This window comes from Eleutherodactylus coqui, chromosome 8 (assembly GCF_035609145.1).
Source record: "Eleutherodactylus coqui strain aEleCoq1 chromosome 8, aEleCoq1.hap1, whole genome shotgun sequence".
Classification (NCBI taxonomy): Eukaryota; Metazoa; Chordata; class Amphibia; order Anura; family Eleutherodactylidae; genus Eleutherodactylus; species Eleutherodactylus coqui.
The window spans coordinates 32849109-32863051 of NC_089844.1; the positions used below are offsets into that span (position 1 = coordinate 32849109).

The 13943-nt window shown below is 43.6% G+C and overlaps 1 protein-coding gene across 2 annotated transcripts in view; it reads left to right on the plus strand.

The window, feature by feature from the left end:
* The window catches only part of HYCC2 (hyccin PI4KA lipid kinase complex subunit 2), a 71495-nt gene that overhangs the window by 28696 nt on the left and 28856 nt on the right, over positions 1-13943 (plus strand). For both annotated transcript variants that reach the window (XM_066575446.1, XM_066575447.1), the window contains exons 4-9: positions 1307-1380; positions 3093-3194; positions 10823-11002; positions 11365-11445; positions 12525-12640; positions 12879-12974. In XM_066575446.1, coding sequence (XP_066431543.1) covers positions 1330-1380; positions 3093-3194; positions 10823-11002; positions 11365-11445; positions 12525-12640; positions 12879-12974 — 626 coding nt within the window. In that variant the 5' untranslated portion in view covers positions 1307-1329. The remainder of the gene's footprint in view (positions 1-1306; positions 1381-3092; positions 3195-10822; positions 11003-11364; positions 11446-12524; positions 12641-12878; positions 12975-13943) is intronic.

Consider the following 13943-nt stretch of genomic DNA (forward strand, 5'->3'; position numbering starts at 1 on the left):
TTCTTATGTAGTAGTAATTCTATCCCTTATAACTACGAAACATTGAGTTGTTTATGGCCAGTTTTACAGGCTGAACCTTCCCAATGAACACACAGAACCATTATATGTATATAACTACGCTTTGGTCAGACATGGAGATAAAATGGTGATAGATCACCGCAACAAACCTCCCAGGGGAACCAATGAAGACTGGAGAGGTCATGTTCTTTTCTGCTTGGTTAGCAGTACCGTTCATGTTTACAAGTCCTTTCTTATTTTGCGTCTTGCATTACGTTGCACCCTTGTTTTGGCTTTGGCATGCAGTGCTTGTCCTGCTTTCCATCTGGGAAGATCTCCTTTCACTTGGCCTCATGTATATTTAAAAGGTTCTGCTACAGCTTTATTTTCTGAAGACTTTTATTTAGTGTCGGGGGTAAACGGTTTAACCCTATATATCCGTGCCCTTTAATATTGTGCCAGGCCTTGCTGGACAGATGTGCCTTTCACCAACTAGGAGTCTAAAAAGCAGCAGCCATTATGCTGTCAGTATGTGGGTCATTAGCAAGTCAGACGCGTTTCACAACTGTTAGGTCAAAAATAGGAACCTGTAAAAACGTCATTCAGGCTTCGTTATGCAAATCTTCAATCTACTGAAAAAACATTTTGGTTCCCATTTAACGCTCAACTGAAGGAAGTTGGTAGAAACAAATGCAGCTGTTTTGTGGTTTTCAGATGGGAATTTAGAAGCCAGTGTTCCACTCTGTGACTCGGGGCCCTTCTACACGAACCGGGCATCATTCCGATTCTCAGTGGATCACGGAAATCTGGACGATAAGGCCGGGCTCACAACAACGGATCTGTATTGTGGATTCTGCGTGAAACGCCAGCATTGACAGGCATGCATCTTCAATAGAGATGAGCGAGCAGGCTCGTTTAAGGCAGATGAGCGAGCATCGGTCTTCTCGAGTCACTGATTACTCGTCCGAGCAAAGGTGCAGGAAGTGGGGGGGGGGGGGGGGAGTGAGAGAGATCAAATAAGTAATCAGGTACTCGAGAAGACCGATGCTCGAGTACCTGCCTTTACCGAGCCTGCTCGCTCATCTATAATCGTCAAACTTCCCTTCACACTTGCGAGAGAGATCTTCTTCACAATTACTTTCTGCAATGGATTGCGGAATCCGACCGGTTGTGCGAGCCCAGCCTAATTCAGTGTAAACAATTGGCTTTGGGTTTTTATACCTGCAGAAACTGAATGCTAATAATGTGTCCATAATATATACCTGCTGTTAACATTTCTGAAGAGTAAATTTTTTTTCTCCTTCCTTAGAGAGCAGTGGACGTGGTCAGAAGATGCTGGGATCGGAACGTGGGGTAGTGGAAGAATGGCTCTCAGAATACAAGGTGATGTCATTATTGGGTAACTTGAAGAGCCCTGCCAGAAGGCGATGGATTGCAGTACTTGATACCGCTACTATCTATAATTGCATGTTTTATTTAAAAATACATTCGCCATTTACATTTTCCTTTTTGTTCTTCTCTCCCTGCAACAATCCCCATTGTGGTTGAAACTATAGCACTGCTACATTATTAATCTCTTCATTCCTGACTACAATGGTAGAAATCCATGGAGTAATTACTGTCACTTACATAGGTAGAGCAGTAGGAGTCGGTGAGGGCCATTTTTTAACTTTGCAGAATTATATGTATTCTGAGGATGTGGAACACCGTTAACTCTTGTTGGCACTGCAGTAGCTGAAATGCCCATAAGGCATTAGAACTGTTGCCTGCTGTCTAGCTCCCAGAATGCACTAGTAGTCAATTATCTGCGGCAGTCCCACTGAAATGTATGGAACCATGGCTGAGCATGCACACAGCTGCTCCACTTATTACCAATTAATGAGAGGGACACAGGACACTCCTTTTGGTGATCGAGGGGATCTTAGTGGTCAGACCTTCACAAATCGGGTAGCGAAATTGATATTATCGGAATACCCCTTTTTAAAGCCCGTTCAGACGTCACTGATTTGCTGCGGATTTGGGTGCAGATCTGCAGCAAATTTCATACCTTCAATTTGACTCCAGTTGTAGTGCTGAAATCTGCTGCAGATCCTTTCCAAAATCTCCGAAAAAATATCAGCAAGTGTGAACGCATCTTTTAAAAGGGGTTGTGTTGTCAGAATTGTTTTTTATGGCGAGGCATGGGATGAACACACAAAAAAAAATTAAAAAAACATGCTTCCCTCTCTTTTGACCTCTCCCTTCTTTTCGGGACACAGCTAAACGGCCCCCAAGGCGTAGGCACCCAGTGTGGACATCCATTGGAAGTCAGGTCACCACTTTGGCTAATCAGAAGCCGCACAATCAGTGCTATCATCCAAGCACTAAGACGCCACAGTAGTCATTTGACTTCTAGTGGATGTCCATGACTGGGTCCATGACAGTCCATGACTGGACTGGACTGACAAGCATGCTGTAATTTTATTTTTTTTATCCAATGTCCAGCCACTAACACTTCTTCTTTTTTTTTTTTTTTTTTTTTTTTTTTTTTTTAGCCTTTCTTTTCTCTAATCACACAACCCATTTAGCCCCTTCAGTGGCACGCCCGGAAAATCTTCGGGGCTTGCTGCATTGACCATACAGTTAAACACCGGAAGATTTCCGTGGACAGCTCCAGTGCTGAAATGTGCAGAGCACTGAGCTGTCATCTGAAATCTTTCAGGGTTTTTACTGCATACTCAGGGCAGCAAGCCCCGGAGATTTTCCTTCCATAATACTAACTGCCAAAGTAGCACAAAACTTTCAAATACTCATGAGATTAAATTGCATTGTTGACTTGTTTAAAAAAACTGCCCTGTGGGGAATGACCTGGTAATAAACCTGCAAGGGGTTAATCTGTTTATGCCCCAAGGTTCCTTGTGTTGAAAAACTTTTTTACTACAGTCATCTGTAAGGGTTAAAAAGTTGCTGTAAGCGCACCATGAGACTAAATGTAATACATCAATTATATTTTTTTTTTTCTTTTTTTGTATTATATAATATATTTTTTTTAACACAAGTCTGAATTTTCTCTCCAGTATTCTCAGTAAACTAATATCTCACTTGGCTATTAACAGGTATTACCTGAAACCCAGCTGTCTGCCTATGCTGCAACTCTCCATCGCAAGAAAAGTCTAGTGTCTGCTCTGTATAAAGTCATTCAAGACCCAAATAATGAGGTAAGCATGCGATCCGCTGCGGACGTGGTACCATGTGGAATTAGAAGGCCTCCAGGAATTCTCAGCTGTTTGCTTTCTTGTATTTTGTGCATTCAGTGTCTGCACATTGTACACGGTATGTAAACCAGCATCTTCACACACCTCTGTGGATACTGCAGTTATACAACCTGTGCAGGAATCGCCTGTTCAATAGGACCCGTCTGTTCCCCTGATGTACTTGGATATACTTCATAAAATAACTATTCTGGAGGGTTTTGTTTTGTCTTAAACTTGATATTTTGTGACTGAATTGACAGCTGGCTGTTACCATTTTCCTTGTTGGTGAGGTGCGTCCCTGTGGTGTTGAGAATGATAATAACCACTTGCTAACTCATTCATTAATTTGTGTAGCCATTAACAGGTAATGGTTAACGGGTAATGGCTGTTGGGCAAATAGTGAAGTACACTGTGAGAATTGTTTTACGGTATGGTTACATGTAGCGGGAATGATGTGGAGGTTCTGCAGCATTTCTGCATTCCAAAACTGACTCAAAATCCACACAATCAGGGCAGATTGACTCAAAATCAGCTGATTTCAGAAGATCACGCACTTCTGCTCACCTCTGCAATCTTTGTGCTCTGGGTGCTTCCTTCACCGGGCACCCATCTGCCTCTAGTGAGTGCAGCGCCGCTGGTCAGGAGATGTGGGAGTGCCATCACCTGACTAGTGGCACTGCGCTCAGTACAGGGTCCCGGGTGAAGGAGTGTGCTGACGGCTGAAGGTTTTGGAGGTGAGTGCGTACCGGCAGCTGATTTCAAGGCGAAATCTGCACTAATAATCGCACAATTTTATCTCAGGCGGCAGCGGTGAACAAAGACTTGATTTTACCGCGTTTTTTTTTTTTTTTTTGCTTTTGTTTTTTTTTTCTTGCGGCAAAATCGCCATCGTCCGTGTGAAACTAGGCTTAGACGGTGGAATATCCTAGTTTGCCCTCTGATTAACCTTGTCATTTTTGGGTGCTATTACTTATCTGTCGAAGTGGCGTTAGGCCCATTAATGTAACCTCCCCCACATTCATTTACTAATTGAGAAGATGAATGGAACAAAATGTCCTTTCGTTAATTAGTCGAGTGTCTAAAATAAACTTTCAGATCATGATGTTCTCACACTCACAGATCAAATTGTGACTTGATAGAAGTAGACAAGAATATTACAGAATGATTGAGGCTGTGCCGCCCTCGGCTATGGCACTCTCTGCCTGCTGGTATGGATGCCCTGTGGGAGATCACGGGTCATTAACAAAGACATTGAAACAGCTTTGATATTTTATCAATGAAGCCAGAGACCAAGCAAGTAATTATGTTCAGAGACAGATTCCATTACATGGCAACATAATAATTGCCTCTGTAATTTTTCTTGCAACTCTCCTATGGATTAGATCACACAGATTAGAGATAGTGGATGTCTGACATACGGTAAAAATAGCGACGCCCTTGAGGATTTTATAACCGTCAACTGTCTAACTTGGACTTTATACTTTACTCTTGTAGTCTAGATAGCTATCCTCCATTTCCCCATAGCATAATAACTATAATCCGAGGCGGAGAGAGTGCAGAGTGCCCATATGCAAAAAGAGTGCCCCCCCCCCCCCAACAATTTAGTGAAACCTATACATGCCAATAAAAACATACCTTGTTAATAAAATAAGAGTATAGAAAATGAAATACCACTCCATAATCGCGCATAGCCACCAGAGAGTGATGCAATACTAGCAATTCCACCATGGCGTTACTGAAAAAAATCACTATACAAATGCCATTAATACCCCCATACTATCATAGTAATCATATAGCAGTAGATACCCCGGTGCTCTGGAGACCATATAAGTGATTACAGTACTGTTATATCCAGTGATCACAGGTGATTTCACCCTCTGACTGGATTTGTTCACTTTCTTCTCCATCTAGCCTAGATCACCATGACAACTTCTCACAGCTATAACTGGTTTCTAAACAATATGACCTGTAAACCTCTTTGGCTCCTCCTTATTCCAGCATAGTTTTCACACTTCTACCCAATCTCTTTATGCTTAGTGCCCCGATCAATAAGAATGTGCCTACTTTTTTATGCCTTATCAAACCAGCCAGGGGCTCAATTGCCAAGGCAAAGAGAAGAGGGGACACTGCTGCCTTGTTGCCCTCTCTAACACCATCCGTCCAGAAATATGACCATTTACCCTCACTCTTGCCCTTGGCATTGAATAGAACAGTTTAACCCTTGCCACAAATTTCTCATGAAACCCATTCAATGAAGAACAGCCCACAAATGGTTTCACTCCATACTTCAAAAGCTTTGGCAGCGTCAAGTGAAAAAACGGCCTTGTTCCTACAAACTCCATGATGTGCCTGCAGATTCAGATATAACCTCCTTAAATGTATAGCCGTTGGTTTGTTTGGCATGAATCCGGACTGAGCCTCATGTATTAAATGAGTCCTAACTAGAAGTAATCTATTTGTAAGTACCTTCACCAAGGATTTAAGATCAGTGGTCAACAGAGATATTGGCGCTAGGAGTCCGGAAGAGACACATCCTTTCCCGGTTTAGGAATTAAAACAATCCTAGCATCTCTCATTGATGGCGGAAGTAAGACTTCATGTAATGAATCGTTAAACACCATCAATAAATGTGGCAGAAGCATATCCTGGAAGTATTTTAAAAATTTCACTTGGAAGACCATCCAGCCCAAGAAACCTTTCATTAGGAAGAGCCGCAACTGCATGCCTTAAGGCCTCATGTCCACGGGCAGGTCGGGTTCCATGGGCGGGGGCACCGCTGCTGGATCCCACCCTGCCCACCACATGGGGACATTACTTACCAGTCCGGACGCGTGCGGGTCGTCCGGCGTCTCCTCCGCGCAGCGGCGTGACACCTGTGGAGGTAATTCAGCAGGAACTCTAAGAGCCCTTTCCACAGCCAAGAAATCTCTTCCTCCAATTACTGATTTCAGCCATCCCTCAAGAAATTCTCTCGGATACAATCCTTCCAGCTTTTCCGGAACCCCCACTGGTCGCAAATTATTTCTCCTTCGTCTATTTTCCAGATCATTTGCTTTATAATGGAAAGTACAGATAGTCTGTTTGCTTTTACTAATTGTATCCTGCACAGGTTTTTCTTCTTGCAGTTCCTTAATGCTGCAAATTGTGTCCTTTTATTTTAATAAATCCCGCATCCTCTTTCAGTCTACCATCCTGATCAGAGGAGGAAGCCGAAGCAGAATTGCTTTTAGTCCCTGCTAGAAGGACTTTGCAGAGAGTATGTTCATCTTGTGCATCACCTTGCACATCCACACCACCAGCCTGCGCTGAAGGGAAATGTAACAGGTCTAAAGGACTTGTATTTAGCCTTGTTTAACCTTGTCCTTTAAGCAGTAAGTGTCAAGACTAGAAGGGTATATTTTCATGTAGAGGAAATGCTGCGGAATTTACGCAATGGAAATATTCGCCACAAATTCAACAGCATTTCCGCATCTAAAACGGAGTCGAAATCTGCACCAATGGTGCAGATTTTGACTTAAAATTGGCTCCGTGCCCACAGCTATCTTCAGAAGATATGGCTCTCCCTTTCACCTCTGAAGTCTTCGGCTGTCAGCGCTCCCCAGTACCTGGCAAGCTATAGAGAGCACAGCGCTGCTGGTTAGGGGGTGCTACTTCCACATCGCCTGAACGTGGGCGCTGCGCTTACTACAAGCTACCGGGTGTCTGGGAATGCTGATGGCCAAAGGCTTTGGAAGTGAGGGGAAGCGCCGTGTCTTCAGGAATCCGCTACATATCCGCAGCTGATTTTGAGTCAAAATCATGAGGCTTTTGATTGTTTTGGATGCAGAAGTGCTGCAGCATTTCCACTATGTGTAAACGTACCCTAAAACATGTTCTAAAATCTTCTCACACTCTCATGCACAAAACATTCTAGTTATGTAGACGTCCCCCCCCCCCCCATCATTGCTGTGTTGTTCATTAACTGGGCTTAGGTGCTTAGAAAACTGGGAAACAAAACATATTGGCTGTAACCCCTGTTTTCCAAGTACAGCACCCTGCAGTGCAGTGGAGAGCGGGACATGGGATTCCCTATTTTCAGGTTCAGTGGGGGTCTCACTGTTGAGACCCCCACAGATCAGACTTTTATCAACAATCCTGTGGACAGGTGATAAAAGACTATCTTGGTAAAATCCCTTTTAAGTTAAATTATGATGTGTGAGGACATAATATCAGCTGTAATATAATTAGTTTGGCCGGCTGCACACAAACGGGTTGGATTCTGCATGTGGGAGCCCACAACAGAATCTGACCCTGTGCCCGGTCAGCGTCCACGCAGTTTTCTGTTTGCAAATGATCTGGACGGCTCGCCGTCAGACATATGCAGTATCTTTTTGCCTTTTTTTGTACTTTTTTTTTTTGTTTGTTTTTTTTTTTTTTTTTTTTTTTAAATCCCTGCTTTTCCCGTGCTTCAATGGAAGCCATCCGCCCCAAAATAGAACATGATGCTTTTTTTTTCCGCGAGCGGAAATCGCAATCGCTGTCTACTTGTGTTAGTGAACATGCGAATGTTCTATTCCTGCTAATGGATGCAGAATACTGTGGATTGTCTGGTGGGTGAGGTTCGCGGATTCCACGATCCAAATACGGTCATGCGCAGTCGGCCTTTAACCGCTTAACCACGGCCCCATCGGGTTTCTACGTCCTGGCCGGCTGGGCTTTATACCTAGAGGACGTAGTTTTATGCATCCTCTAGGAATGACAGCCCTGCAGGCTCAGGACGTGATCGCTCCATGCTGCCGGTTACTGGAGGTAGCCGACAGCATGGGGCTGTCATCCCGGGCCGCGGGATCCCACCCACTGGATACCGGCGATCGCGTTAAACTCAATGGAAAGTTAAAAACAATTAAAGTTTCAGCTCCCCTTACGGGTTGGATCCGTAAGGGGAGCTGAGAGTACTCACCCCCGGTCCTCCGCAGCGTCCGGATCCTTCTGTTTTCTCCCCGGCACTGCCGCCGGCGTCTGCGCATGCGCGCCAGACGCATTACGTCACGTGCATGCGCAGAGAGCCGGGAGGCCCGGGAAATTTTAAAATTCCCTGCTCTCGACTAGAATGAGTAGCCGAGAGCAGGGAGCTGTCACCGGGAGCCGCTGTATGCGGTTCCCGGTCACATGATCGTTGCTATCCAATGGCAGCGATCATGTAAAAGTAAAAAAAAAAGTTTAAAAAGTGTAAAAAAAAAAAAAAAGTTTGTTTCATCTCCCCTCATGGATCATACACATGAGGGGAGATAAAATTAGGTACCTTAAGCCCCCAGATTTATCCGCGGACCTTGCCCAGCTTTTGCGCACGGGTCCGTCGCCAACATGGCGGACGCAGGCGCAAAAGCCGCAGATTGGCACGGTAATTTAAAATCTCCCCGCACCTGGCTACTAAATGTAGCCAAGAGCCTGGAGATTTCATGGGGTGCCATGGTACGCGTTTCCCAGTCACGTGATCGCCGTTATCCAATGGATAACGGCGATCACGTAAAAGTAAAAGCTCAATTTTCACCTCCCATCACGGATCGGATTCGTGAGGGGAGGTGAAATTACTTAAATAAGGCCACCAGCGAGGTTCCCTGACGGGATCCTTATCCGCGGACCTTCCCCCAGTTTTGGCGCATGCGCCCGTCGCCAAAATGGCGGACGCAAGCGCAGAAGCTGGGGAGGGCAAGAGAAAATTTAAAATCCCCTTGCTCCTGGCTACTAAAGGTAGCCAAGAGCTTAGAGAGGTCACGGGGGGCCGCGGTGAGCGTCTTCAGTCACGTGATCGCCATTATCCAATGGATAATGGCGGTCATGTAAAAGTCAAAAGACAGTTAAAGTTTGACGCTCCATTCAGTTTGGGCCCCGTTGTGCATCCACACAGAAGATTAGGGCCACAATGCATATGTTTCTGAACACGGGACAAATGGGGGGTATACATTTTGGGGTGAACGTCTTCATTCCTATGTGTGCTGTACAAAAAAAACTATTTTTAAAATTACATAATTGCCAAAAAAACAAAAATCGTATTTTTTTCCTTCTGCTTTGCTTCGATTCATTTAAAAACTGTGGGGTCAAAATACGCAGTACACCCCTAGATTAATGCGTTAAAGGGTACAGTTTTTAAAATGGGGTCGTTTGTGGGGGTCCTCTGTCGTTTTGGTCGCTCACGGGTTCTATAAGTGTGCAATGGGGCCTAAAACGCCTTGAAGCAAAAGGTCTATTCTGAAAACCACCCGCTGCTCCTTCCAGTTTGGGCCCCGTTGTGCATACGGACAGAAGATTAGGGCCACAATGGGTATGTTTCTGAACACGGGACAAACGGGGATATCCATTTTTGGGTGAAAGCCTCCATTTATATGTCTGCTGTCCAAAAAAAAACTGTTTTTAAAATCACATAATTGATTAAAAAAAAAAATCATAATTTTTTCCTTCTGCTTTGCATTGCTTCATTCAGAAACTGTTGGGTCAAAATATGCAGTACACCCCTAGATTAATGCGCTAAGAGGTGTAGTTTCCAAAATGGGATCATTTGTGGGGGCCCTCTGTCGTTTTGGCCGCTCGAGGGCTCTACAATTGGGCAATGGGGCCTAAAACGTATTCAAGCAAAATGTCTGATCTGAAAGCCACCGGCTGCTCCTTTCGGTTTTGGCCCCGTTGTACATACGGACAGAAGATTAGGGCCACAATGGGTATGTTTCTGAACACGGGACAAATGGGGGTATGCATTTTGAGGTGTAAATCCTCGTTTTCATGTGCACTATAGAAAAAAATTCTGTGTTAAAAATTATGTATTTGCAAAAATATGAAATTTTATTTTTTTACTCTAAATTGCATTAATTCCTGAAAAGAAACTGTGGGGTCAAAATACTCCTGACCCCCCTCAGTGAATACACTAAGGGGTGTAGTTTTTAATATGGGGTCATTTGTGGGGTTATCTATAATTCTGACACCTATGAGAATTTACAATCTTGGCTTGGTGCCGGAAAATAAAGCGTTCCTCAAAAATATATATCTGAGCAAAAATGTATCCAGTATGTTTGCACATATTTGAGATATTACAGTTGAAAACGTTTAAAAATGACAATTTTTTCAAACTTTTCCCATTTTTGGGGTTTTTAATAAATATACACAAATTCTATGGGTCTATTTTTACCACCTAAATGAAGTACAACATGTGGCGAAAAAACAATGTTAGAATCGCTTGGATATGTAAAGCCTTCCCGGAGTTATGATATGTTAAGTGACACATGTCAGATTTCCAAAATTTGGCTCCGTCACTAAGGCGCAAACAGGCTTCGTCACTAAAGATAAGATGGCATGGACTAACCAGTGTCTATAGGCCTGGCTGATCTTAAGCAGCGCACTGTTTCAGAGAAGGCGAGCTCCGTCTCCTGGGATCTGTTCAGTATAATCCTAGCTCTTCAGTGCTAGCTTGTACCGCACAGAGAAAGGGTGCTAGGCGACGAATTGTGGAATTGTTGGATCGTGTCCTAATCATTGACCACTATACATGTTCTTATATATCTCTTGTTAGGTTTCTCTAGTTACAAATGTATCCTTTTTTCCTTTTCCTCCTGTGTTTCCAGCTCCTAGAACCGATCTGTCACCAGCTATTTGAGCTGTATCGCAGTTCTGAAGTGCGACTAAAGAGATTTACCATGCAGTTCCTCCCAGAGCTGATTTCCATCTATTTGCGTCTAACTGCCAGCCGTGATCGGCAGAGCAATGGCTGCATTGAAGCTTTACTGTTAGGCATTTACAACTTGGTAAGAACTTGCATTGAAGCTCTAGTGTTGGGCATTTACAACTTGCTAAAAAGTTGGTTTTTGAAAATTAGTCTTTTTTTTTTTTTTCTTTCTTGATTTACTTTCTTTGAACAATGGAAATATTCTCCACTGATGAGCTACGATCTGCACCCATTGTTTAAACAAGTAGAGCTTTTTAGTAGCCCTTTTATCATTTAAGTTCACAATCCTTTCTAAAGAGGTAACACAAGGACAACCTTGTAGCCTCAGCCATTGTAGGTTAAAAATACTGTAACCGGAGGCCGGTGTAACTCGAGGGCCCACGACTACATGCGCTCTATTAGTGTAGCCATAAATAAAACAGCGTCTTCTCTTATTTACAGGAAATTGCTGATAAAGATGGCAACAATAAAGTGCTATCTTTTACCATTCCATCATTATCCAAGCCTTCAATTTATCATGAGGTAAGAAGAGGGAAACGCAAGTAATAAACTACTGTGCTCATGTGTAACCTACAGCAATCCTTGGCTTAATCCTATTTAGCACCGGTTTTTCAAAAATAATTGTGGCAGGTCAAAGTTGTTTGAATCATGAGCCACCTTCTTCTCACCTGCCCCATCCGCTTGAGATGTGTCAGGGCTTATTCACACGTCCGTGTATCAGTCGGGTTTTCACGCCCGTGCGATATACGGTATTCCTTTCTGCAGGGAGAGGAGACGGAGCGGGAGCAGTGCACTGAGCTCAAGCCCCCTCTCCGCTCTCTCTCTCTGCCCCTCGTCCCTATTTGCAATGTGAGGGGCGAGACTTGGCTCCATCCCGCCCTCCCATTGCAAACAGGGGCGGGAGCTCAGTGCACTGCTCCCAGCCCGCCTCCTCTCCCTGCAGAATAGGACACCACATATCAGCTGGGCAATATACGGACATGTAAATAAGCCCTTAGGGTGCTGTCGCACATTCAGGCTTTTTTGTGTGGGTTTTTTATTTATTTTTTTTTTTAAAGCCAAAATCCGGTGTGGATCCTAGAAGAAGAGAAAATGATCAAGGATGGACCTTGCATCTGCTCAGTCTTGAATTCACTTCTGATTTTATCTTCAAATGTTGCAAACAAATTGAACAAAATTAGCATTTTTTTTCACAGATTCTTAGACTGTAAAATGCAATGATCTGGCGATTGACTTTTTTCCCCCATCTTTAACGTGGCTTTTAGGATATTGCCCGATGGCAATTTTGTTTCTGTAACTTAACCCCATTCACATATATGGAATTGATTGTGTATTTCTGCAACCTCTTCATAGGTTTCCGCACGACAAATTGTGACGTATGGGACAGTGACAGTCATTTTTGCAAATTTCTTATTCCAGTTTAAGTCAAAACCCCAGGGCTGTAAGGCAACGGGTACTACCCACCTAGTTAAAGTGCTGCCCAGACTTTAGTGAATATGGCATCTATAGATAAGCAAGCAATAGTAATTAAGATTAAAAAGGTCAAACTTCTACAACTTTAAAACATTTTGCAATTTATATCTGGTTCATTGTGACATTAGCCATCCGCCTTGGGGTCCATGGCCTTGACAGAGGGAGCTTTGAGCCAGCACGATCTCCTCAGAGTGGTTTACAGCGACCTTCACCCCCAGCGAGAAACTTTTACAGCGCAGAACAGGTGAGGATTTTAACAGTAAGCACAATGTATATTAAGGGGGTTATCTCACTTCTAGCCGTTTTCAGATAATGTACATTGCACAGTGGCTGAATCCTATTAAAGTGGGACTCTGCCTGCAGTACCAGCCTTGGCCACTGCGCAGTGTACGGAGCTGTCTGAAAACCGTTAGAAGTGGGACAACCCCTTTAACAGTTTTATGTGGTTAGTGTAAATTGCAGCACTTTACTTTTTTTTACAGGTTTGAAGTACTAAGTTTTCTTATGTTGTGCTACAACTCTGCAATTGTGTATATGCCGCCTTCTTCCTACCAGTCGCTATGCAGGATGGGCTCCAGGTAAGGAGGAAAGATGAACTGTTATAAACACTGTGTGATGATGCTCTGGGGCTGCAATGGGGTTCAGGGAGTGAAGGGTTCAGTGTATGTAATATAAGAAGATGCAGGACAATGTGTATTATACTATGTGAGCTGTGTGGTTTCCAGCTGTTTTGCATGAACGTCTGTTGGCTTACAGTTTCTGTTTTGGCCGTTAATTCGTTATGTGTGCATCTAATAAAAGGGGATATATCCAAATAAAATGACTAATTTTTTAAAACCGTTTATAATGAATTCACTCTTTTTTTGCTTTTTTTTTTTTTTGGTCACTATACAAAATAAATTTTTGAAATATTCCAGCTTTCACACTGATCCTTAGAGTAGCGACTATAGGCTGATACTTGCTGCTTTTATCAGCCCTCTTGCCAGTTTTGCTGTATAGCCTGGGGTAGGATGAGCAGAGTCACTTATTAGAGGGCAGTGGATTTAAATAAGTGGTTCAGGGGGTATAGTCTGCTGTCCAAACATTAAAAAAGCATACTTGCCTCACTCAGCCTGCCCAGTACCCCAACGCTCTTGACTTCTTGCAACAATGACATTCATGTTACAGGTGACCCCTCCAATTAATAACCAGTCGAAGCAAACCATTGATTCACTGCAGAGGTTGCAAATTCCTGTTGCCAGAGCAATATCATTGTGGGATGTAGAGATCACTGGGGGACCAGGCACCTTGAGAACGTGAGCAGCAGAGGATTGCTTGAGGCTAGTATGCCTTCTTTTGTTTGTACAGCAACCTGAACACAGTTCAATATATTTTTTCGATTTTGCTTCTGGACAGCTCCTTAAGTTATAGCTCTATTGTAATGCTTGGATAAGGCATGATGGCCCCTCCGCCCCGTCACTCCTTGGGTTCTGGCGGAAGAGGCTTTACTCCGTCTCTTCCTGGCCACTTCAATAATCTATTCAATTTCTATGTCAAATGATTTTCCA